The sequence below is a fragment of the Lepidochelys olivacea genome, assembly GCF_965140295.1.
Source record: "Lepidochelys olivacea isolate rLepOli2 genome assembly, chromosome: 2".
NCBI classification, from domain to species: Eukaryota; Metazoa; Chordata; order Testudines; family Cheloniidae; genus Lepidochelys; species Lepidochelys olivacea.
Window position 1 is genome coordinate 180868324 of NC_140412.1, and position 27203 is coordinate 180895526.

Genomic DNA, 27203 nt, shown 5'->3' on the forward strand with positions numbered 1-27203 from the left:
TTTAATTTTAGTTTCATTTTTGATGGGATTTTCAAAGATTTTTACAAGTCAATAGGATTTAGGTACCTGACTCCCTTTCACTCTTTTTGAAAATGTCAGCCATTTTTACCAGTGTGAAGTGGCCTTATCCTGTTCCATTAAAGTAACCGAGAGTTCTGTTGTTCACTTCAATGGGCATAGGATTGAGGCAGTTGTTGGAAGTTTGTGCAAAATAGACCCCCCCCCCACCAGTTGGTGCATCACACTATTAAGTAGTACTTTAATAGTTTCTGTTTGCAACGGCTTTTGAGATCCTTGGATGAAAGGTGCTGTTTACAGATAGTGATTTGCTATCACTCTATCAGATACCATGAAGGGCACCTATGTGGATATTTTAGATTACTGCTTGCAATCCAGGTAGTGATACAAAGGGTTTGATTCTGCACTCCCTCACAACACTTTTACACTGGCATAAGGACTTGTCTATATTAGAGATTTAGACACTGATGTACATGCAGTAGAACAAAACCAAGGCTGATCTAGACACACAAGTTGTACTGGCTTAATTAAAATAACTTTTCAATAATTTTTTGTTAAATTGGCTAATATTGCTTCAGCATTTGTTGGTTAAAGACCAAATTAAGGTAAATCAATATAAGCCAGGTTTAAATTAATTAGTGTCCTCACATACTCCTAGTTAAATAAGTTCAAGTGTGTGTATATGCAGTCTCTAAGGTGCCACAAGTACTCCTGTTCTATATGCAGGCTGTATGCAATGTTGTTGCAGCTGTGCTGGTCCCAGGATATTAGAGAGAGAGGTGGGTGAGGTAATATCTTTTATTGGACCAAGTTCTGTTGGTGAGAGAGTCAAGCTTTCAAGCAGCTCTGTGTAATCTTGAAAGCAGAAGTTGGCCCAATTAAAGATATTACCTCATCCACCTTGCCTCTGTATGTAGGCTGGGCATTTGTGTAGATCTACTACACCGATATAAAAAGTGTCTTCCATTGACAGGGCTTTCAAACAGGTATAAGCTGCGCTAGTACAAGCTGCTCTTTTGCTGGTGCATCATGTCTGCACTAGAGGTTTGCAACAGGGTAGCTATATCAGGGCATGTACACTGGTGCAAAAATATCCAGTGTAGGCAAACCCTAAAACTGGTGTGCCAGAGCAGAGAATCAGGACCAAAGACTTTCCAATGGATTCACATGTTGATGACTTATAACTGCTCACTATATTCTTCCTCCTTGTTTAGCTCATCAGAGCCTCTGCAATTTGCAGTGGTGACTGGAGTGATTGCAGTCTGATTTTGTTTTTAAAGTTTGGTTAGGTGAGAGTAATTATGGAGCAAGGACATCTGCACTGCACAGTGCATCTTGTTCAAGTTTTATACTGTGTCCTTTTATTCAGTAAATCCTCGGTAAGCTCATGCCTAATAGCCAGAAGGATAGAAAACTTAATTTAGAGTTTTGGTGAAAATGGAAAGGGCAAATTCTGAACCTAACACACACATGCACTCTTTCTCCTGGGCTCTCTTACGCTCTGCTGTTCTGCTTTAATCTTGACTGTCTTGATCTTCATTGTGAGTCTGATGATTGGTCTTCACTGCAGAGTTAACTTGAGTTACATGTTCTTGAGTTAGCCTAGCTTGAGTGAGAGCAGCCTCAATTCAAAACCACACTTCAGGTGCCATGTCCATGCTAGTGCAGCACTCACTTGCGTGTGGCGCTAAGACTTCTCGGAATACGTTCCCAGTGAATTGTGGGAGACCTTGTTTGGGGGAAGTATGGGAAGGCATTGGAGGACTGGGGTTGCTCAAGTAAAGCTCGTTTGCGTCCACACTATAGCATGGTTGTGCTAGCAGCTGATGAGTTATGCTAACTTGAGCTTTAGACTATATCCCCTGGTGGATCAGCCAGCTCTAGTTTAAAGCACCACCATATTAGAGTTAGTGATTTGTGTGTGGATGAGACTCAAGTTAGAGGCAACGCTCAAGTTATACCTCTAGCTAGCTTTGGGCTAGTCTACACTGGCAACGTTAAAGCTCTGCAGCGCTTTAACGTGGCTTGTGTGGTCACGGCAGAGCGCTGGGAGAGAGCTCTCCCAGTGCTCTAAAAAACCCCACCTCCAGAAGGGATGTAGCGGCTCCTACCGCTGGTGCACTGTCTACACTGGCACTTTACAGCGCTGAAACTTGCTGCGCTCAGGGGGGTGTTTTTTCACACCCCTAAGCGAGAAAGTTGCAGCGCTGTAAATTGCCAGTATTAGACAAGCCCATCTGTGGTGAAGAAAAAGCCCTTGTTAACCTTCAGCGGACAGGCACAGTGAAGCTCTGAAGTTTATGCCACATTTGCCAGTGAGGAATCCAGCTTCGTATTTACAGCTGGCTTGTTTGTCCCTCATTCCATTCCTTCAGTGATAGTTATGATTCCCCGTTTTACTGACTAGGACAGTGTTTCCAAACTCTTCTGGCCACGGAACACCTGGTATATATTTATGGAACACTTATTATTTTGTAGTTGTTTGGTTTTCAATAAAAAATGTGCCGTTTATACTCAAATATATTTTATTTTATAAAACAAAGCAAAAATACAAATTTTAAAATAACTTGAACTAACCATTTCTAACTGGAAAGCGCATATAAAGTAGTAGAAAAATCAAGGGCAAGACCCTTTTTTTTTTTTTAATTACAATTCTTTCACGGAACACCTATTCACATCATGCGGAACATTAGTGTTCCACGGAACACAGTTTGGAAAACGCTGGACTAGGATATCCCTGGATTTTCCAGGTAGCTGTACGTGTCTTGCTACTAATCTGGTGTAAGTAAAATAAAAATCATTGACAGGAGTTATCAGTGTCTCCCACTTACATCCCAGCTTGTTCTTTACACTGCATGTATACAGTGCATTGGTTCAAGAAAATTAAAATGACCATTTTGCTACATACTCTCTAGTGAATGGAGACTGGATAGTAAACATTCAGGAGAGTTTTGTAAATTCCTATTTTTTTTTTTTAATTTCATACTGTATAGTTACGTATTTCTGCCAAGATCTCCTACCTGACCACTACACCATTTGGAATAAAAGGGCCGTAGGAGCTGTGTGCGCTGAGATTAAAATATTGTAGCTAGCAGCGGTCTGATCATAGTGTGGACAGGGCCCTAATGAAGCTGCAAGTGTGTCTGGTCAATACCAATATTTTTCTTAGTAGCTGTGGAGTGGTAGCAAGTCTAGAAACTGCTTGCGTCCATCTCACTCAGGTTGATTGATGCAGCTGGCACAATGCTTATGCTCCAGTAAGAATGCTCAGCTTGCTTCTCTTTCAGGCTTTCTGAGTATGCTGTATTTTTATTTTTACTAACCAAAATCAAGAAATTGGAAAGCGTTCTTGTATTTGCTTTGAGATGCAGCTGGACTATAAAAGTGGGTACTTCAGAGCCCCCAAAACAAGTAAATGCTGATTACCAACACTAGGCATCCTGGTGTCGAGTCATCTCTGGGACTTCGGGTCTTTATACACAAAAAGGACTGCACACATGCATGCACAAGAAGTGACTTCAGACTCTTCATACGCTAGAGAAAGTTATTGGGGTTTTTTAAAATGAGCTGTTTCCATCTAGTACGTAGCATTTCTTAATAGGTTTATTACTATATTATCTTGCACAAGAAACCCAGGTTGTGCTTGGCCACAGAGGTATGTGCAGGTAGTTTTCCTGATCCTGATGCACAGGAATTGACATACAGGGTCAAGAGACTACTTGTTACTGTTCGCCCTCAGGGAAAAGAACACTGAAAAGAGGGAAGGGAGGAAGCAATTTCCTGCCCCCGCCCGGCTCTGAGCTGCCCTAATGGCTGGTGCAAAATGTGCACCCCTATACTTGGGAAACAGAAGCAGAATTGTCTGAAAGAGATTGTGCCTTAGTCAGGCACAGTCTCCTTGCTGTGCCTCCTGGGGTGTGGTCTCCTCACCACAACCTCCCCCGCCCCGGGCTACTATAGCCCATAATCTAGCCCAGAATCAGTATTTTAGCAAATAACATTGGTGTTGCCAGTTCTCGTGCTCTATAATAAGTCTCATGATATTTAGTGTTTTTTTTCTTAAAGCCCCAGATCCTGGAATCAGCTTTCCTATTTTTAAAAAAAGTTTTTAGCTCTTATAGATGCAGAGAAAAACTTTGAAAACATGAAGCCTAAAGGCTGAAAAGTCAGAAGGCAAATAAAAAGAACACTGCTTTTAATACTGAGATTTTAAAATAAATCTCATGATTTTGGGGGCCAGATGTATGATTTTTGAATGCTCGCTGTTGGCAGTCCTGCCTTTATGCCAGAAACAACTGTGTTAACAGCATAGTTCTAAAGCATTTTCCATTGCTATTGAGAACAGGGAGTGTTTCTGAATTGTACATAATAAAAATGACTATGCCAGGGAACATGCTCACAACATAGCTGTGTGGTAGGATAAGGGTGACAGCAACTAAGTTCAATTTATTGTTGCATCTAGGACCAGGTCTACTCTAGCAGCGCTTTGCTAATGTAGTTTACTGGCATATTATACTGGCAAAGAGCTCCTAGTGTGGATGTGGCTTGCTTGTGCTTTTGCCACTATAGCTTATTCCAGCCAGCAACCCCGCCCCCACCCCCTGCAAGTGAAATAAGCTCTATCAGCAAAAACTTTTATCATGATATCATTGCATCTGCACTAGGGGCTCTTGCCAGTACAGCTATGCTGGTCAAAGATCACACCCTTGACTGACATAGCTATGCCAGCAATACTTTGTCATGTAGACCTGGCCTGCATGAATAGGGACGTAACTGGTTTGTGGGAAGGAAGAGGAGGAAAGTTGCTTCAATTTCTGTTTTAGAGGAATTATGCCTTTTTGCTGTTGGAAATCACAAATGCAGCCGGAGCAGATTAATCTGAATTGATTTCTAAATTGTTATTCATGTTGTTGTTGTTGGGGTTGTTTTTTTTTAAGAGAGAGAAATCTTCCAATGAGCAAGTCAGACGTACTCTTCATGCAGCTACAGCACTAGCAGCTATGTCACAAGCATGCATGCATTAAGCACAAATTAAACAGATCATGTTGTTCAAGACCTAATTTAGGGGAAGACCGTGCTAAATTCTACATCTTAACTCACTTTTCACATGGTATTCTGTACAAGGCCAATGGAAAACTATAAAAATTATCAGTATGGAATTTTTCATGTTCTTATCCTCGTTGGTGAATGATCATCCACAATGTGCCACAAAAGACACCTGAGCCAAAACACCAAGTAAAAGTCTTACATTCTTTATAGAATCTGTCAGGTGACAAACTTACAACATAGGAATCTCCAAACACGGTTAAAACACGTCTTGCAATATAAATGGGACCAAATCTTGTTTTAATCCTTAAAGCCCTCCAAAGTCCAAGTGAGAGCATGATTTGGTAACACATGGTTCAATCCCATCTAAACTGCCAGACGGAATCATGATTTGATTATGTTGTTTGACAACACTGGGAAAAAAAGTGCTTTCTACACTGCTGGTCCATTATGCTCACAAAGGAAACCACAGCATCCCCCCACCCCCCGCCCCCGATGATAGGGATGTAGTAGTGGAAGAAAAGAAAATTAAAAAGAGCCAGGTGCCCATTTTCCATTTACAATTGCTACAAATCAGGAAAGTTTGTTTGTCTGGATTGTTTTTTTTTTCTTCTTCCCAGGTGCTTCATGCTTGGAATTTTTCCTTTTTATTTCCTGGTGTCTTTCCAACCTAGGCATTGTATGCAACAGGAAAAGCCCACTTTAAAGAATGAGTCAGCAAAGAGCACGTCCTTAAAAATGGGGCGGAAGGAAGAGCACTGAAGATCGTGTTTTTCGATTCAATGCCTTGACTTCAGTGTAATTGTGTGCAGTGTAGTTGTAGCCATGTGGATCCCAAGATAGACTTCAGTGTTGTTTTTCTTACCTTGCCCATACTTAAAAACATTAGCATTTAAATAGCCCTAACTAAGTGTTGATATTCACACCTCGCTGAGGTGAACCGGAGGGGGAAGGTAGACGCTTTGTACTTTTGCTTTTTTTTTTTTTTGGCAAGAGAGAGATTTCTGTAAAACGGGGTGAAAAGGGAAACAGTGCGGTGGCTTTAAATTTCTGAACACTCCTCACAATGAAAATAGAAAAATAGGCTGTTTCTTAGCATGAAAACTTAAAATTTGAGGAAAACGATGAGACCAGTTTAAAATCACAGGATTTGCAGTTTTCCAGAGGCGTGGCTGGTTGGCGTCTGTCTTTCTTTCTGTGATGCATGAAGACATTTGGCTTCTATGAGTGGAAGTGCTGCTGCTATAGTAGTAAATTTTTTTTTTTTTTGCAAACATCAAATTATTACTTAGTTTGACCCCTGATCAGATATTAAATGATATTAAACAGGAATTGGTACAAACAACCCCCCCTACTTACTTAAATATTTTTCATTGGTTCTGGGGCTGCTAGGCAACAGTACTTCATGTTGCATAGGTTTCTTGAGTATCATTTGTTTTGTATGTGGTTGAAGCTTTTTCCGGGAGCTGGGATGTTGTGGCCACTAAAAAAAATCCTACCATATGTTTAAAAAAATGGTAAGAGTTAGCCGAGCGAGAAACATTTCTGAAATGCAGTTAATTATCCCCTTGATTTTAAATGGTGTGTGATGTCCAAAATGCAGATATCCTACTGTTATGCCTGAAAATCCAGCTAGAGACTAAATTTGGTTTAGCAGATCCTTCATCTGTCCAGTAGCTGAACTTGCTGTATTGCCTACATGAGGGAACATTTGTGAAAAATTTCCATTTTCCCTAACATTGTCTTTCCACAAAGTTGGAGCCATACTGTAGATGAAGCTCCTAGACTTGTGTCCCCTGCCTGGTGTGATTAACACAGTATTGTTTAAATCTACTCTGCGGCGAGTATGTTTAGATACATGGTGTTTAAAAACACTTAGGGCTAGTGTATACTAGAAGCAGCTGTGCTGCTGTAGCATGTCTGGTGAAGATGCTCTATGCCGACGGGAGAGGTCCCCCGTTGGCACAATAAAACCACCTCTGCGAGAAGTGGTAGCAATGTTGGCAGGAGAAGCTCTCCTGCCGACGTGGCATTGTCCACACTAGTGCTTAGGTTGGTGTAACTTACGTCGCACAGAGGTGTGGCTCATTCACATCCCTAAGCAACATAAATTGTACTGACATAAGTGGTAGTGTGTACAAACCCTGTCAGCCATGGACGACGTGTCTGTTTTAGCCCTCTTGATATTGCTAACACCAATAGAGCTGCAATGGCATTACCCATGGTGTGAAATTTTCACAAAAACACCTTAGCGTAGATAAAGTATGTGTGTGTCTTGTAGATTACCTTGGCTGAGGCCTGATCTACACTAAAGAGTTAGGTCAACCCAGCTGTGCTGTTCAGGGGTGTGAATTCACACCCCTGCGTGACATAGTTAAACTCACCTAACCCCTGTGTAGACAGAGCCGACAGGAGAACCTCTCCCGTTGGTGTAGGTAGTGTCTACACTGAAGTTCTACAGCGGCAGAGCTGCAGTGTTTCAAGTGTAGAAAAGCACCCAGACTAGGACTCTTTTTTGATTCATAGGCAGCAATCTTCCCACATGAGCCAAAAGGCAGTTGACCCAGTAGGAGCTGTGCTAAGTTTGTCTCAGCTGGAAGCTGCTCTTGGCATATATTACAATGCACTTTCAGCAAGAATTTAAATTTGTGTGGGTTGGGGAATTCCAAATGGAACTGCTGTTTTTTTGGGATTCAGCCAGAAAATTATCACAAAGTTCCTTCGAGGCCAAACACTGAACATATTGTGGTAGCAGAATGTCTAAACCAGTAACCTTTCATTATTCGCTCTTTTACATTATGTTAGCATTCACTTTGAGTTTTTTTTTCCTTTATGGAAACTGGTATGATAGATAGATTTATCTGCTCATCAGTATACTATGAGTCCTTCACAAATTAATTAATTTACCCTCACAACTTTCCGGTGAGGTATGAAGACAGTATTATTCCCATCCATTCCAGTGCAAGCAGCAAACAGCACATTCCCAGAAAAGGCAAATATCAGGACCTCATCCCCTTCCTGATCGATAAGATCTTTGCCATATGTGACCTTATCAGTGATGACTCATTTGACCTGGTCTGCATTACAGAAACCTGGCTGACTGACAGTGTTGGCTCACCTCAATTCTCCAGGATCCTCTGTACACCACAGGGCCATATCTAGGGAGGACAAACTTCTGAGTGCAGTAGACATTCTCTTCCCTTCCTGGCTGAAAAGCAGGAAGATTTCCCTCAAACAGGAATCCTACATTATGATGCCGTAGGTATGTCATAGTAGTGCCATAGTGTAGATGCTTCCTACACTAACAGAAGGGTTTTCCAACACCACAGGAATGCCGCTTGCCCCGGCAATGGTAGCTAGGTGAATGGAAGCATTCTTCCTCAGTGTACCCACAGATTGTTAGGAAGTCCAAATTCAGAATTCTCTACAAACACTGAAAAATGAAAGCCTTCCCAGAGGAATTGATAGAGATGCTGTCTGACATGGTGATGAAATTCACAAAACTAATTATTATGGTAGACTTCCAACATCCACATGGATGACACCTTCGATACAATAATCCAGAATCTTCTTTCTGACTCCTCCACGTTAGGCCAACCCACTCTCCACAACCATGAGTTGCCACCAGAGATGCATTCCATTAGAATGATGAAATTGGTGAGCAGTAGGTGGAATCGTGTTGGGGAGAGAACTTTAATAGGAACAGCTTCTCAATGATGGCACTCACTCGCTCAACAGATGAGAATGACCCCTCACCACTTTCAGAATTAAATGCAAAATGCATTTGTCTTAAAATCCATCCCCCCAAACACACAAACAAAACCCCTATATTTCAAGAAGGACCAGAAGGAAGAAAATCAAGAGACACACTTGTTGTTTTTAAACAGTTGGAAGGTGCTCAGATACTGATGAGTCATATGAGTACCTAGAGAGATCTTATAAATGGAGAAGTGATACTCTGGGACATTTATGTCCCTTTCCCCAAGTCACAGAGGAAGTCTGTAAAGTTGGTATCGGAATCTAAATGCAGTGCCTTAGCCACAAGACCATGCTTCCTCTAGAACAGCAATTCCCAAACCTTTTACTAAGGTGACACACCAACTGCATTTTGTCTTTTTTGGGGACTGATTGTTGCCCCTGATTCCCTCTCTCCCTTCCCCACCCCTCGCTTCCACCTCCCAGCCCCCTGGTTCTTGCTTTCCCAGCCCTGCCCCCTCCTGCAGCCCCAGCCAGCCACTCTCTCCCTGCAGCCAGGCCATAATCCCTGTTGACCTCCGTTTGCTGGCTCCAGCTGCTTCCTTCAGGTTGCTGCTGCCCAAGGGAAATGAGAGTGGGATCTGGAGGCACTTCCTTTGCGCTGCTGCTGCCTGGATACCACTCCCTATGTGACTGCCCAGGGGAAGTAAGAGTGCAGGTGGAGGGGAGTGCTGCTGGGACACATGACCTACCTAGACCCTTCCCGTGGCCAACCAGTGGAGCCGGACCAACTGTGGGAAACACTGCTCTAGGATGTAACTCTTTAATAAGAGTGTCTCAAAGTATTTCTCCGCAGTGCCCTGCTTTGGGCAGAGCGTGTGCTATCTCAAGAAGGCACTCAATTTTCACTCTTCCCCCAAGGCCCCTTTCCTGAGTGATTGAAATGGGGAAACCGCATAGAAGAAAAGTTGTACATGAATGTTATGTAAATATCATGTTTTATATGTTGGACTTGTGAGATATACCGTATATACTCGTTCATAAGCCTAATATTTTTGGTAAAAAAGTGACGCATCAAAGAGTAGGGGTCAGCTTGTAAACGGGTCTACACCAAAATCTGATGATTTTAAACTCTATGAAATCATTGAATTAAATATCTAATACATTGGTTTTGTTTACCTGGAGCATCTGCAGGCATGGAGCTCCTCAGTTCCATGTGGCCGCAGTTCGCCATTCCCAGCCAATGGGAGCTGTGGAAAGTGAGGCGCCACTTCCCGCAGTGCCCATTGGCTGGGAATGGCAAACTGCGGCCACAGGGAGCTGAGGGGCTACGTGCCTGAGAACGCTCCAGATAAACAAAAAGTCCCGACCCCCCCAGCGGCTTACTCTGACGGGCCGAGAGCCAAAGTGTGCCAACCCCTGAAATATAGGGTCGGCTTATGAAAGAGTCATACAGTTTTTACTATTTTTACCTATCCATCTTGGGGGGTCGGCTTACAAACAAACACGCTAATGAATGAGTATATACGGTAATATAAAAATTGAATATGACAATCAACACACTGATGCACTATGCGTAGAACAGATAGCATACTGTTTATGTAGAGGAAGCATTCACTTCCAAATTAGGATGTAGAAGGAGAGCTACTCCTGCACTATCGCTGCGTATATCATCAAAGTTCCCCTTACTGAAGTTCCAAATATTGCGGCAGACACGGAACTGGATAGTGTTTGGTTGAAGCAGTTAGGATGTTAGCATTCATCAGAAGAAGTGGCAAAGTAGCAGATGACCGTGGTCCCAATCCTGACCCAACTAACACCCCTTGCAACATAAATTTGACTTCACTGTATTTTTCTTTTTAATCAATAGTCTACAGAGTGTAAGTTTGGCACCATGTGAATAACTACTCCATTTCATCATAGAAAATTGCCTTCCTTATCCTAAAAGATGACTAGAATAAGTTGTGAATGCATTGTAAGGACAACAGAACTGGGTGACCAAGTACCTTGGACTAATTCAGACCTTGTGATATGGTATATCCCTATATAAATGCTGGAGAACATTCTTATATCAACTCAAAGTTGCCCCCAAAGAAAGGATAGAAAGGATTAAAAAGACAGGGTAGTGAGAACTGCAAAAATCAAGAGTTTTCTATAACAATTGGCATACAGGATTTGGGAATATAGCTGGGGTGAAGAAGGCGAATTTGCTCTTTGGATTCAGTGAGGATTTTTTTTTTTTTTTTGGAATGCCAATCTCACCATTCATAGCTTCTTTACCTTAGCTTGCTTAGTGGCATAATCAGCACTTCTGGAGCTGGTTATTACTGGGATGGTGATTTGCAAATCATGATTAGTGGACCGTGACTTTGAAATGTTCCTTATTATCTTTTCCCTCTTCCCTCCACTTAATATTCAGCTTTCAGTTTCCTAAATATAGTAATATGATGCCATAATTTCTGGTTCACTAACGCTGCACAGCATTGCATGTCTCCGAAAAAATAGGAAATGTCTAAACAAAACCCTCTTGGCTGTGGTACATAAAGCACCCTCCACAAATAGGCACCAAGTGTTTTGGAAGTTGTTACAGGGATGGTGTTATCATGAAGGTTAGAAACCCCCTGATTCCAGACTTTTGGAATCTGAACCCATATGTACATGTTTCGCAGCTATGGCCCCCTTTCCTCAAATGGGTTAGTCCAGCACCCAGGATCTGGATACCCATAAATTTAGGTGTGTGAAATTTGAACCTACATTTGAAGCACAGACCCACTTTTAGTCTCTGCCTGCATACTACAGCTATAACTCAGGGAAACTGATTCTCACGTGACTTAAAGCTGTTGTATAGATATGACCTCACCATGTCCTTGTAGCCATGTTTAAAAGCCTGGGATGAAATCCTTGCCCCATTGACGTCACTGGTAGTTTTGCTAATTACTTCAGCAGGGCCAGGATTTTGTCCTGGGCTGTTCAGGATGACAACCCATCTACACCAAAATTTTTAGCCATGTCTTCTTCTGAGTTTTTTTTTTTAATGTAGACAGGGAGTAAAAAAAATGAGTTTTCTGAGAACTAACTTCATGTTATAGCAACCTTAGAGGATGTTTAAGTGTACACTTTTATTTTCATGAACTCTTTTTGAATCAAAGAAACAGTAATTTAGGCTGCCCAGGCACTCCTAATGAAAAGATAAATAGGATCAAAAGGATCTATGCTCAACTTATCCAAGGGAAGCAGTAAAGGGTAAAAGACCTATCTGGCTTTAAGATTAAACTCGATAAGTTTATGGAGGAGATGGTAGGATGGGATAATATGATTTTGGCAATTAATTGATCTTTAAATATTCATGGTAAATAGGCCCAATGGCCTGTGATGGGATGTTAGATGGGGTGGGATCTGAGTTACTACAGAGAATTCTTTCCTGGGTATCTGGCTGGTGAATCTTGCCCATATGCTCAGGGTTCAGCTGATTGCCATATTTGGGGTTGGGAAGGAATTTTCCTCCAGGGCAGATTGGAAGAGGCCCTGGAGGTTTTTCACCTTCCTCTGTAGCATGGGGCACGGGTCACTTGCTGGAGGATTCTCTGCTCCTTGAAGTCTTTAAACCATGGTTTGATGACTTCAGTAGCTCAGACATAGGTGAGACGTTTATCGCAGGAGTGGGTGGGTGGGATTCTGTGGCTTGTATTGTGCAGGGGGTCAGACTAGATGATCATAATGGTCCCTTCTGACCTTAATATCTATGAAAAACTTATTTTTTCATTGGAAACTTTTCTGTCTTTCTTTCTGTCTTTCAACAAGTATTCAGGCCAGATAGTTAAAAGATATTCTGAATTAACTAAAGCCCTTTCCGTCACCAAATAATGAACTATTTCCTTTCTGAATAAGTGCCAGTAATTTATTGCCCTTTATACTATGTGTCAATCCCTGAATGTTATTAAACTTGTACTTTTTTTGTATTAAAATGTATCTCCTCACGTGGAAGTTTTTAAATTTTACAGACGCTATCAGAAATTGCAGAAGATAATGAAGCCCTGGTAAGAACCTGATCGGATCATCATCTTGCACACTTCCTCTTCTTTTTGCATGATTGATTCTAGGCCTTCCTGCTAATTTTATATTTAAATACATCTGCATTTATTGATTCAACAGCTCTTCAACCTCTATTTTCTGCTCTTTGATGTTACCTGTCAAAGATTCTTATGGTGTGTTTTTGCTTTGCTTGTGCAATGGATGCTTCTTTTCTATAACTACTAAATCTGTGGCGAAGGGGCTCTCACAGTTTCCTACAGCAAGACTGGTTTAATTTGAGCAAGCAACTTCCTTTTTGTTCTTTTTAAGTCTGTGGCTTGTGTGATTATTAATAGTCAGTGAGTGCTTTTGCTTTTTCATGTCGGTGGAAATTAAGATTGATAATCATACCAATTTGAATTTCTCGTCATCTCAAGTCATGATAAAACCAGTGGGATTTTGATAACAGCTTAAAGGAAAACTGTAACATAATATAGGCCCTGGTTAAATGCTTATCGTAATCACATGTGTTGTCCCAATACTTCAAATGGGACTGTCTGTGTTTAAAGTAGGGCTGTCAATTAATCGCAGTTAACTCACGCAATTAACTCAAAAAAAAAATTAATCATGATTAAAAAAATTAATCGTGATTAATCGCACTGTTAAACAATAGAATGCCAATTGAAAACTATCAAATATTTTGGGTGTTTTTTCTGCATTTTCAAATATATTGATTTTTATTACAGCACAGAATACAAAGTGTACAGTGCTCAGTTTATATTATTATTTTGATTACAAATATTTGCACTGTAAAAAACAAAAGAAATAGTATTTTTCAGTTCACCTCATACAAGTACTGTAGTGCAATCTCTTTATCATGAAAGTGTAACTTAGAAATGTAGATTTTTTTTTTGTTACATAACTGCACTCAAAAACAAAACAATGTAAAACTTTAGCGCCTACAAGTCCACTCTATCCTACTTCTTGTTCAGCCAATTGCTAAGAGAAACAAGTTTGTTTAAATTCATGGGAGATAATGCTGCCTGCTTCTTATTTACAATGTCACCAGAAAGTGAGAACAGGCATTTGCATGGCACTTTTGTAGGCAGTGTTGCAAGGTATTTACGTGCCGGATATGCTGAACATTCGTATGCCCCTTCATGCTTCAGCCACCATTCCAGAGGACACGCTTCCATGCTGATGATGCTCATTGAAAAAATAATGTGTTGGATTTGTGCTGGAAATGGCCCAACTTGATTATCATACACATTGTAAGGAGAGTGATCACTTTAGATAAGCTATTAACAGCAGGAGAGTGGGGTGGGAGGAGGTATTGTTTCATGGTCTCTGTGTATATAATGTCTTCTGCAGTTTCCACAGTATGCATCCGATGAAGTGAGCTGTAGCTCACGAAAGCTTATGCTCAAATAAATTGGTTAGTCTCTAAGGTGCCACAAGTCCTCCTTTTCTTTTTGCGAATACAGACTAACACGGCTGTTACTCTGAAACCTTAATTAAATTTGTGACTCAACTCCTTGGGGGAGAATTGTATGTTCCCTGCTCTGTTTTACCCACATTCTGCCATATATTTCCTGTTATAGCAGTCTCGGATGATGACCCAGCACATGTTTGTTTTAAGAACAGTTTCACTGTAGATTTGACAAAACACAAAGAAGGTACCAATGTGAGATTTCTAAAAAATAGCTACAGCACTCCACCCAAGGTTTAAGAATCTGAAGTGCCTTCCAAAATCTGAGAGAGACGAGGTGTGGAGCATGCTTTCAGAAGTCTTAAAAGAGCAACACTCCGATACGGAAACTACAGAACCCAAACCACCAAAAAAGAAAATCAACCTTCTGCTGGTGGCATCTGACTCAGATGTTGAAAATGAACATGCATTGGTCTGCGCTGCTTTGAATCGTTATCAAGTAGAACCCGTCATCCTCATGGACACACGTCATCTGGAATGGTGGTGGAAGCATGAAGGGACATATGATTCTTTAGTGCATCTGGCATGTAAACATCTTGCGACGCCAGCTACAACAATGCCATGGAAACGCCTTTTCTCACTTTTAGGTGACATTGTAAACAAAAGCAGGCAGCATTATCTCCTGCAAATTGTAACCAAACTTGTTTGTCCTGAGTGATTGGCTGAACAAGAAGTAGGACTGAATGGACTTGTAGGCTCTAAAGTTTTACATTATTTTATTTTTGAATGCAGTTATTTTTTGTACATAATTCAACATTTGTATTTTCAACTTTATGATAAAGAGATTGCACTACAGTACTTGTATTAGGTGAATTGAAAAATACTATTTCTTTTGTTTTTTACATTGCAAATATTTGTAATCAAAAATAAATATTAAGTGAGCACTTTAGACTTTGTATTCTGTATTGTAGTTGAAATCAATATATTTGAAAATGTAGAAAACATCAAAAAATATTTAAATAAATGGTTTAACAGCTTGATTAATCGTGATTAATTTTTTAGTAGCAATCATTTTTTTAAATCACTTGACAGCTCTAGTTTAAAGTTAAGCACGTGCTTACATACTTTGCTGAATCGTGGCCATAAAATGTATTGTAATCATTATATTGGGCTACAAAATTAAAATGTTAAATATAGTTAAACAACCAAACAAAAGTCTAATCAATCACTTAGTCATGGATGTGCCACCTTGACAGTTTGGTGTAGTTTATCACACAGGAAATGCAGCTTACCATTGGAATGATGGTAAATCATGGTGTCAAAGCTGCTGTAAAGAAACTTCTAATACATCCATGGGTGAATCATTGCTAATTAAAACATTTTAAAGAAAATAAACCATGTAACAATGTAAAGATCTTATGTCTCATTCTAGTACAAAATGCCTTGATTCTTAACATGAAAACTAGATTATAGAATGAAGCAGATGAAATGTGAGAAGGCCTTAAAATTCCATGAGCCACAACCATACTGAGGCATGATGTGTCTCATGCAGGGGGATGTTTTGTGGCTCTCACTTGTATGAGAGTAAATGCTGCTGCTGCATTCATAAAGGAGTAGTTCCACTCCCTGTGCCTCATTCTATTTCCCAGCAGGTCATCTATTTTGATGAAAAAAGAAAAGGAGTACTTGTGGCACCTTAGAGACTAACCAAATTTATTTGAGCATGAGCTTTCGTGAGCATCTGATGAAGCTCACAAAAGCTCATGCTCAAATAAATTGGTTAGTCTCTAAGGTGCCACAAGTACTCCTTTTCTTTTTGCAAAGACAGACTAACACGGCTGTTACTCTGAAACCTTATTTTGATGAAGTATTGGTAAAGGTCTAAATTTTGTTCACCACTGGGCTTTTCCGCATTAGCTTATGTGATTGTCCCAGCTTCTAAACATGTCCCTCTAGCAGGGCTAAAGCACTGCCCTGGACTTTTAACTATATTGCAACCTGGTCTGCTGACTCGTTATATCTGTAATGTAGATGAGTTTTACTCATCTAGTAGTCCCATTAATGTGTGGAAGGAAAGTCTTGGCTACACTGGAGAAATTCATACAGGTGTAACTGCATTGAGTTTGACATCAGTGCAAATCTCTAATGTAGATATGCTGCACCAGTGCAAAGAGGGGCCTACGCCAGTGTGGCTTACTCAGATAATTTACATATTTAAGTCACGCCAGCATAAGCCCCACCTTATATCAGCACAGTGTATCTACATGAGCTTGCATCGGTGTAAAATACATTGATACAGTTATCCTAGGGAACATTTTTCTAATTTCAATAAAGAACAGGATTTGTCTCTGTATGTCAGGTCTTAAGCACCAGAACCATTCACTATAAGAGGGATAGATATTTCTGGGACTTGTTTTCCTATTTCATTTTTAATGTACAATATATATATATATATATATATATAATCTTAATGAGTAAATATTTGTGTAGTTGTCTAAAGTATTCCTTGCTGCAGTTTTCATTTAGGTAGCAGACTGATATGGAAAGATCCAATGGATCATGAGTTAAAAATCCTAGAACCCAAAGTTTTGAAAAGAATGAGTCTCCTTGTGTCACACACAGCCTCCCCTTCCTGTTTCTGTGACTAGTTACTTCAGAGAAGCAAAAACTAATATTAAAAAAGGGTGAGTCATTTTTGCTGAACAAGTTGAGTTGCTATTTCAGAAAGTACTGCTACCTCATTTTGTTGCCGACAGTCACTTGTACACACCATTGTAGGAAAGGTGACACTATTAAACCTTGATCTGTTGCCCTGTGAGGTTTGTATAACAATTTTATGCTCTGAAGGAGAATCTATGTTCCTTTTTGTCCTATTGACTGCCTTTATTTTATTTTCAAAACCTATTTACCAATGCTTTTGAGTAAAATATTGGATTGCACTCAAATTGCTGGCCCTAGAGCAATGGGGTGAGGGCTTGTCTACCCAGGAAGTTATTCCTGTTCCTGAATAGCTCCTGAATCGCATCCACAAAGCAGATTATGCTAAACCAGAACAAGGAACTCTTAGCCCTGGTCTACACTGGGGAGGGGAATCGATCTATGTTACGCAACTTCAGCTACGTGGATAACGTAGCTGAAGTTGCCATACTTAGATCGACTTACTGTGGTACCTTCACTGTGGTGAGTCGACTGCTGCCTGCACCTCTCGCGGTGGTGGAGTACAGGAGTCAACAGGAGAGCACTCGGGGATTGATTTATCGCGTCTAGACTAGACGCGATAAATCAACCCCCCCAGCTGGATCAATTGCTGCCTGCCGATCCAGAAGGTAGTGTAGACATACCTTTAGGCTAGATCTACATGACAAAGTTTTGTTGTCCTGTGTTGCTATGTTGGTCAGGGTTGTCACTTAAGTGATAGCTACGCTGACAAAACCTCCAGCAGAGATCCAGCTGTGCCGACAGAGGAGGGCTTCTGTCGACATAACTGAATATCACTTGTACAAGTGGTTTAGCTATGCTGGTAGTACAATTCCTTTGCTTGGTGTAAGCTGTGTCTACGGCTATGGCTACACTTGCAGATGTAGAGCTCCAGGAGTTAAACCAGCCCTCGGAGACAGCAAAAGGGAAAGTGCTGCCATGTGTTCACACTGTCAGCTGCAAGCGCAGTGGCCTGGCCACATTAGCAGCTCTTGCAACGCCACAGAGAGCAGTGCATTGTGGTAGCTATCCCAGTGTGCAAGTGGCTGCAGCATGCTTTTCGAATATGGGGGGGGGGAGTGTGACAGGGAGTGTGTTGTGTGTAGGTGTTGGGAGAAACCGTGTGTTTTGGGGGGCAGAGAGTGTGTCAGCATGCTGTCTTGTAAGTTCTGACAATGGCAGGGGGAAGGGGGAAACCCGGACATCAGCCCCTGCCCCTTGTGCATATGCGCGCACACATACACACCCACACATACACACGCCTGCCTTTGCAGCAGGAGCATTCCACAGTAAAGGTTTGCTTTGTGTCCCGGAGCAGATAAGCCTGCCGCCTGTCAGAAATGGAGCTTTGAAAGGGAATATCCGCATGCCTGCAGCCGAGTTCAAAACAATGACCAGAGTGGGCACTTGACTTCAAGGGATTATGGGATGTTTCTGGAGGCCAATCACAGCACAGTAATGTAACACGTTGTCCACACTGACACATTTCAGCCAGGGCGCAGCAAGCTCTATGCTTCTCGTGGAGGTGGATTACCAGGAGCGCTCCAGCTGCAGAGTCTAGGCGCTCTACGTGCCTTGCCAGTGTGGACACCTCAGGAGTTAGGGTGCCCAGGGCTGATTTAATGCACTCTGACTTGCAAGTGTAGCCATGCCCTACATTAGGAGGCTCCACTGGTATAGCTATCGCAGCAACGCATTGGTAGTCTAGACAATGTCTTATTCCAGAATGACAGGTTTCAGAGTAACAGCCGTGTTAGTCCAGGTTTTCTCACCCTCCGCCGCCCCCCCCCCCCCCCCCACAACACACAAACTTGTGTGTGGGGGGCGGAGGGTGAGAAAACCTGGATTTGTGCTGGAAATGGCCCAACTTGATGATCACTTTAGATAAGCTATTACCAGCAGGACAGTGGGGTGGGAGGAGGTATAGTTTCATGGTCTCTGTGTGTATATACTGTCTTCTGCAGTTTCCACGGTATGCATCCGATGAAGTGAGCTGTAGCTCACGAAAGCTCATGCTCAAATAAATTGGTTAGTCTCTAAGGTGCCACAAGTACTCCTTTTCTTTTATTCCATAATGAGTGTCTACACATTGAGTTGTTCAGGAATAGCTATTGTGCTTTACATTCACTCTTCCTTAATCTACATTAACTTCCAAGTATAGACAAGCCATCAGGCTATAATGGAGAGGTAAGACGCAAGCCTAGCTGAGTTAACAAGTAATACTTTTTTCGAAGATACAGGTGGGTAGAATATTGGGTGGGTAGAACATTGGTAGAATAATGGCTAATCCTTTGTACTGAAAGCTTGAGAAGTTGGACCCAAAGTACTGTTACACTGGTACTTGGTGGGCACAAAAATATGATTTGTGATAACTGCAGCATTGTTATTACACAATTAGATATACTGTTATATTACACGAGTGGCCAAACTTACCGAACCTCCAAGCCGTATACAATAATCTTCAGAAGTTTGATTCCCGTGACATGCACAACCTGCCCCGCGGAAGGGGCCTGCCAGAGTGCGGGGCTTCTGCCCCAATGCCCATCCATGGGGCTAAAGCCATTAAGCCCCTAGTCCCACCACTCCACCGCAGGACAGAAGCTCCGAGCCTCAGTTTTGTAGGCAGAGAATGGGGTGTGTATGGGTGGCTCCAGGAGCTGCATTTTAACTGTAAAAGATCTGCATGCAGCTCATGAGCCACAGTTTGGCAACGCCTGTTATATTACCTAGAAAACGCGTGGCAACTACCTCACACCTTGTTTAGTAGTTCTCACCTGCGCAATGTGGCAGTGCGAAGGGCTATCAGTCTCATTTGGTAGCAGTTTATGTTCACATTGAGAATGATTTACACAAGGTGCAAGGCAGCACAGAATCAGGCTCATGATCTGTGCAGATAAGACTGACACTTCCTGAGCTGCTCAGTACTCCACTGTAAGCACAAGTACTTTATACAGGGCTTGAAATTAGCACCTTTCTTCCCTTGGCTTTTGAGTCATGGATTTGCTTCCCTCTCCTGGCCTCCTCTTGAGTTACAGCAATTATTGTCCCTGCAGCCTTCCATCCTTCCCAGGTGCCTTTGTGCTTCTATCCACCCCTTCTAGAATTGAAGTGAATTTCCCCCAGCCACTAAATTTGGCGAGCTGATATCCTAGCCACTAGTGACAATTAACAGTTATTGTCCAATCCTGTCCATGTATCTTTTACCACATATCATATGACTCTTGATACATCCCCACCCGGGAATTATAATCCTATCTTTGTGTCCACATGATAGCAAAAACACTTTAAGTCACAAGGCCTGGTCTATGCTAAAGAGTTAGGTTGACTCATCTACATCGCTCGGGGCTGTGAAAAAAATCACACCTGAGTGATGTAGTTAAGCCAACCTAAAACCTAACCCCCAATGTAGACAGCGCTATGGTGACTGAACAATTCTTCTGTCAATTTAGCTACCACCTCCCAGGGAGGTGGATTACTTACACCATTGGCAGAATCCCTCCCATTGACGTAGTTGGCTGCAGCTGTGATGCTGTAGTGTTTGAAGTATAGGCAAGTCCTTAGTTTAAAGAGTCATCAAAAGATCTCAGTAGCTTTCCATCACAGCATTATCATGCCTGGTGGGAATATGTTGTTCCAGTGTGTATGTATGTGAATGTAGAGCTGCTTGGGGGTGGGGGTTGGGGTGAAGGGGGTTAGATGTCCAATTCCCATTAATTTTAATTTATTTTAATTGGAAATCCAAATTCCTTAGACAGCTTTAACAATCTCAGGCACATCATGTATACATGTGTGAAGAGTGATACATTGTAACTAATGTTTTTGCCCAGAGTTGTTTCTCTAATGTAGACATAATAGTAACATGAGCGTGTGGAGAAAAACGAGGGAAACATTTGTTTCATTTTCTTGCAGGAAAAACCAAATACCTCCTATTGTTTCGTCAGTTTCATAAGCATGAGAATGCAGTAAATTTTCAGGAAAGTGAAGTGATTCACAGATTTTGGTCTGAAATGCACACACACAAAAAAGTCTCAAATAATATAGTTTTGAAGAGATGAGTGACTGACTTTTCAGCAAGGGACCTATAGGTGCATCACATGCTGGGACTTAGGTGGCGAAGATCAAAGTTCAGAATGGATATAGAATAAATACAAAATAAATCAGCAGAGTGGTTTAATTTGGTTGATCTCAGTCTTCATTAAAATCTCAGTGTTAGCAGGATAGGAGATTACATTTACCTTTGTCTTCGGTCGTTAAACAAAATGTATGTCATCCTTATTGTGGTGGCATACGCTAACAGCATCTTCATCAGGAATTAACACCAGATTGTTAAATCATTTTGCAAAGGCTGAAAGGGTCTGGTGTTTATGGGTTGGTTGTGCCTCATGAGATGTAAAATGAAAGATCTTGCTACAAATGTGTATAGAAAAAGATCCTTCTTCCTACTGATTCAATATGAATGAAACACTGGTGGGATGAGATTTTGTATTAGATGGCATATGCTATTTATTTTCTTGGATTACTGATATGGACAAACCTGGATTTCCATGAAGTTTCTTGCAGCCATTATACTATCTGCCTCTCTTAATGGTATGAGTGTGTATGTCTATGTGAAAGTATTAGTATAAAGTAACAAAACTACGTTTATATTTTGCTTGGGAGTTTGTTAATTCCACCTACAAAGGTTAACCATTTTTTGTAAACTAAAAAAAAATAAAGTGAATCTTGATCCAGGCTTTAATACACTGCTCAAATCTTAACTTGTCAATTAATTATTCTTGGGATGGCTTTCATTGCTTGGCTGTGCTATTTCTGATGTTCCTCTGTTAAGCTTACCAGTGGCTGTAATATTATGCTCCTACTGATGTATGTTTATGTGGACATGGATTTTATTTTTAATTTCTACTTGCTTAGTCCCAACATTATAGCTCATTTTGCTCTCTCTACTAATTATTTGAAGTGCTATAGTGACACCTGGTGGGTCAAGATGAGAATTTTGTAGTTAACAAGTGTTAGCTTTAACTTACAAAGTATCAGAGGAATGCAGACTCATTACATGAAGCACTGTTTGTTTTTCATTTTGGAGGCCAAATCTTGTCCCTTCCACCGCTCACGCAGGTGCAGCTGGCATTGGATTCGGCAGAACTAGTATGGTTTTGTGATCATGCAGGATTCTTAGAGCCTATGTTGGAAGGATGCTCCCTCTATTTGTGCCACACAGCAGTGGTTTCTCTCTCTTCTGTGGGTCCTTGCAATCCAGCAGACAGGTTTTTTGGAGGTAGGGGCTGGTAGATTCCACCTACCACTGGGGATATTGCAACTGTAAGGCTGAATTCTTTCCTTTAACCCCGGCAGGGTCTCTCCTGTACACACAACTTGGCTACTCAAGCTAGAGGGTTTCCCTCTTAGGGTATGTGAGTACTACAGCTGGGAGGCGTGCTTCCCAGCTCAGGTAGACAGACTTGCACTAGCTCAGCTTGAGCTAGCATGCTAAAAATAGCAATGTAGATGTTGCAGTACAGGTGGTGGCTTGGGGTAGCCACCTGAGCTTGGACTCAGGAAAGCTAACCCAAATTAACTAAAGGTGTGAATTTAAAGTGGATTAGTTAAATTATGTTAAAGCCCTGTGCAAACACTCATTCAGAATTAGGGTGTCATTAAATTGGTTTAGTTTTAAGCTAAATGAAGCTATTATGCTTAATATGAACTTTGCTTGCTTTTTTAAACTCAGAAATGTCAAATCTGATCTGTGATTTAGTGGAGGACTTCTTGGAGCTCTTGGAGATGTGTATTACAAGAGCTCACACCTTAATTGGAGAGGCAGGTGTAGTGAATCTTTAACAACGGTATCTTTCTCCCAAGAACCATTTAGGCATTGGCATTGAGTAAGTGTTACCAAAAGCAAGCAAGCAAACAAACAAACCAAAACCAAACCAAACCCCAAAGACTTTAAACAGAGTGACCTAAAAATCCCTTCTCAATTGTTCATCTTCCACTTTTTTGTGATGTTTAAATTTCACTAGCTCTCCAACTGCTATAGAGTCTCCCAGGGTAGGTAAGATGTGGATTTCTGCAATAAAAAGGAATCAGAAAATTGCCTATATGTTTTTCTGTGTCAAAAATCTACCAGAATTTATTTATACAACAAAAAGAAGCAACAGAAGGATACAATCTTCTTTTATATTTTCTTACGGCAAAGGCCTTTACATTTAATGTAGCCTAGATTTACTAATCACTTATAGTAGATTGCTGTAGCTATGCCAGCATAACCTTCTAGTCTAAACACAGCCTATACTGATGGAAGGGGTTTTCCATCAGTGTAAGAACACCACCTACCCTGAGCAGCAGTAGCTAGGTTGATGGAAGAATGTGTCTACACTGGGTGTTAAGTCAGCATAATTACATTGGGCACTGCTGACTGACTCAGCTATGTCAACCTAAATTTTAAGTGTAGACCAGGCCTTGGGAATGTAAGGGATTCCAAAATACTTCCCTTCACAGAGGATTACCTGAACTCTGCATTGGTTTCCACCTTTAAATAGTATTTACAATATTGCTTGTTCACAAAACTAAGAAGTTGTAAGATATTTCTTTAATTTTACAATGTCACTGCAATAGGATGGAGCCATTTATGTTTAGACCAATGGAGCTATGCTCTTCCTCTAATTGTGTAGGTGAAGTCCCCCAGCTCTGAAAAAGCACTTAATATTTAACAGGACAAAAAGTTGTCCAAAGCAAGCACATCTAAAAGATGCAAGATGGACCTAAAAACTAGTATCATTCAAATATTTCAACCAAAGGCTGTAATAAAGATAGAAGTTTTACATTTTTGGATAAGTTAAAATACCACTTAATGCTAGATTAACAAGGAAGTCCCCAATTTTTCCCATAAACAATGAGTGCTAGTTGCAACAGTGATCCTCCCTATAGACTTTGTCTCATTCCTCTGTATCGAGTTAATCCTCCCTTTTGAGCAGATGTTAACCAATTTGTCTTTGTTGGTGCAGGATTTGTAAAACAAAACAAATATACCAGTAAGGATTATGAATCAAAGTTTCCTTAACTGCCACCAGGACACTGGGCTCATTTCTGAATGGTGCTGACCATGTTGGCCTGATCCAGCAAAGTACTTAGGTATGTGCTTAACTTTTAGGGCTTGAGAAGTCACACTGAAGTCAGTGGGAGTGCTCTTGTGCTTTAAGTTAATCACATGCTTCAGTATGTTGCTGGATCAGTGGCAGAGTGCTCAGTACCTTGAAGGATCATGTCACCTCCTGTAGGACCTAGTTCTGTCACTACCACTCATGCTGAGTAGTCCCTTACTCTCTGAATGGCCCCTCTGAAACCAATAGGGCTGCTGATGCACCAAGGCCTTGACTGCACACAAGTTAACTGGCTTAACTTAAATTATTTAAATTGAAAGTTAAATGGGACAAAATTCTGTGTAGATACTCTTATTTTAGTCCGAGTCTGGTATTTGGGTTAAGTTTAACCCTGCTCCTAATTGACTTACACTGAATTGATATAAATTAGATTGATATTAATGCAGTTTACAAATGTCCACATAGCCTTTTGCTCTGGTTTCATTAAATCTATTTTAAATTGCATCTTCAGTTAAATTGGTGCAACTTTTCAGTGGACAACTCTTGAGGTGCTACTCAGCAGGAGTAAGGGTGGTAGAATTTTGCCTATAAGCAACTTAAATAGTGACTTCCTTCTGTAAATAGATTTTAAACATTAATTATTGGAAAAGTTGTTGCACAACACAGGTAGTCTCTCTCTAAATACTTCCTCTATTTATCTCCTGTGAAGAGAAGGAATTAACAATTCACTAACTTTCTGTGAACACATCCGACACATTGGTATAAAAGCAAGATGACATTCAAATGGGAGTGTCCACTTCATTTGCTAAAGTAGGACTCAGCTTGATTTCCTCCCTCAGCTCTAAAAATGTGAACTAAAAGAGAGGTTTAATCTGCACTGGGTGATTTTCTTGGGCTTTGCATGAAGTTTTCTCACAAATGCGAGTTGGTCTCTTCCAGGAGATAGTCTTTGATGCCAATGCTAACGTGTTTTGGAGTATCTTTGTTGCACGGCCTCTTTTGCTCTGCTTTTGCCTCTTAACAGGTCTCTGGCTTTGTTGTCTTGCCTTTCTAAGAGCTTCCTGCCACTGTTCCCTTTATCATTGCCCTGCTGTATTACTGGTAACTGTTGTTATGACTCCTGTCTCTTCCAGCTTTGGAGATATGTTGTCCTTTACACTGACTGCATTTGTTGAACTGATGGATCATGGGATTGTATCATGGGATACATTCTCTGTGGCATTCATTAAAAAGGTAAATTTCTACTCTGCAGTATATGTTGTTAATGTCAGTTTGTGTGTCTAGGTTTTAAGCATTTGGAGAGAAATGTTCTTATTCAGGTAGGTAGTAATTAACTCAGCAAAATATGTATCTGAAAGTGTGTGTGGGGGGGGGGGCGAGTGCGGGGGGGTGGATGAGGGCTGTTTCAGACTAATTTTTTTGTTGTTGTGAAGCCTGAATCTACTTCTACTGAAATCTCACTGTTGTTGACTTAAGTGGAACAGGATCAAGTCTGTGGTGCATTTCTTAAGCACATGACAAAATTCTATTGGTTTAGAAACTGATTTTAGTTAAATTTGTCCCTTATGTGGACACTCACTCTGGCTTAATTGTACCTTATGTCAACTTAGTGTAAGCTAAAGCTAAAGTTTAAACTTAAGCCAGGGCCTTGCTTTGGCTTGAACCAAGAGCAATGACAAAATGTTTCCTTTTTTGTTTGGGTGTATTGTACACTGAAATGAAGGGACTCTGAAGAACGCTTTGTAACTGGAAAGCTTGGCTTTTTCTCCAACAGCATTTATACAATAAAAGATATTACCTTATCCACCTTATCTCTCTAAAGTGAGTTAAAAGTAGTTTTGGGACCTACACCTGCTCTTCTGTCACCCTGCTAATTTCTCTTGTTTTCTAATCAAATTTTCTTGTTTTAAATGGTTTTTCTCTCCGCACACAAACCGGAAAACCTGCTGATATAATAGAAACAGTGACACTGATTATACAAAAGTACTGCTAAATGCACAAATTAAACAAACTGAAAAAAGAGTGTTTTTCCCCTCTAATCTTTTTCATTTATAGTAATTTGTATGTGTTACTTAAAATAGTAACACCTTAAAAAAACCAGAGAATAGAGCTGTTTTTATTAAGATGACATTGTCTCATGAAAAAGACACTACTGGGACAAACTTGATGCAAAATAATCTTATAAGAAGTCTAAAAATGAATAGTAATATTTTCACAAAATAATAACTGTAGCAATAATATTAAAATATCTCATGGAAACTTTTCTTTCTTTCTTAAAGACATTTTCCTGCAGTGTCTGCTATCTAAATTTGGTTAGAAAATGACTATTGCTGAAGTGAAACTGACCAATTTAGTTCCACTGTCCAAGCTGAAAGAATCAAAAATAGGAAATAAGCAGAACAGTGAAAAGAGAACGAGATTTTAAAAAATCAATTTTCATAATCAAAGCTGTTGTTTGTGAGCAGTCAAGACATTTGATTTTTAAAAATATGGGCTCCAACGTCTGCTCTTTTGCACTCATGTAACTTCATTAAAGTCAGTTGGCTTACATGGTTAACCCAAAACAGAATTTCTGTCACTCATCACCTGATAGTGTCACTTCTGAGCAGGGGTGGAGTGTCCTATTTAAATGTCTGGGATGTAGATATTTACAGACAGATTTCCAAACTGATCAGAACAGTTATTGAATATGTCTTACTACATATCTTTTTCGTTTTTAAAAATATCTTACAGGTTTGGTAGTTTTATTTTACATTTTTCTACTATGGAGAATAGAATGCAACTGTTTTGTAACAGACTTCTATAAGACATTGATCAAGTACAGCACGGCTGTGTGTTCAGAAGAGCCCACTAACAAATGAGTACAAAGCCCACAAATGCTTCCTTGTCAACCAAATAAAATTAATATCTTATCCAACCTCTTCCTTTGCCCTGCAGGATGCAAAGTAATTGCAGGAAAAGCTAGCAAGTGCACTGCCTGATATTGGTATGTCTGCCGTGTGTTCTGGGCCCAACATTCCTAATCGGTAAATGCACTTGGGCAACCTATTAAAAATGAGTTCCTTCCTAGTGAGGCACCTAACTCAGCCATCCTGGGAAGGAGAAGGAAGAAAAGAGTGAACAGAGAAGGGATCAATAGAAAGAATAAGAAAGAATGGCAGAAGGGAGAAAATAGAAAAGGAGAAAGGCAGAGATGCAGGAAAGGT

The 27203-nt window shown here is 40.7% G+C and overlaps 1 protein-coding gene across 2 annotated transcripts in view; it reads left to right on the forward strand.

Moving 5' to 3' along the window:
* Positions 1-27203, forward strand: part of ELMO1 (engulfment and cell motility 1) — a 417156-nt gene that overhangs the window by 130955 nt on the left and 258998 nt on the right. For both annotated transcript variants that reach the window (XM_084621572.1, XM_084621573.1), the window contains exons 7-8: positions 12762-12797; positions 25131-25230. In XM_084621572.1, the coding sequence (XP_084477698.1) occupies positions 12762-12797; positions 25131-25230 (136 nt within the window). The remainder of the gene's footprint in view (positions 1-12761; positions 12798-25130; positions 25231-27203) is intronic.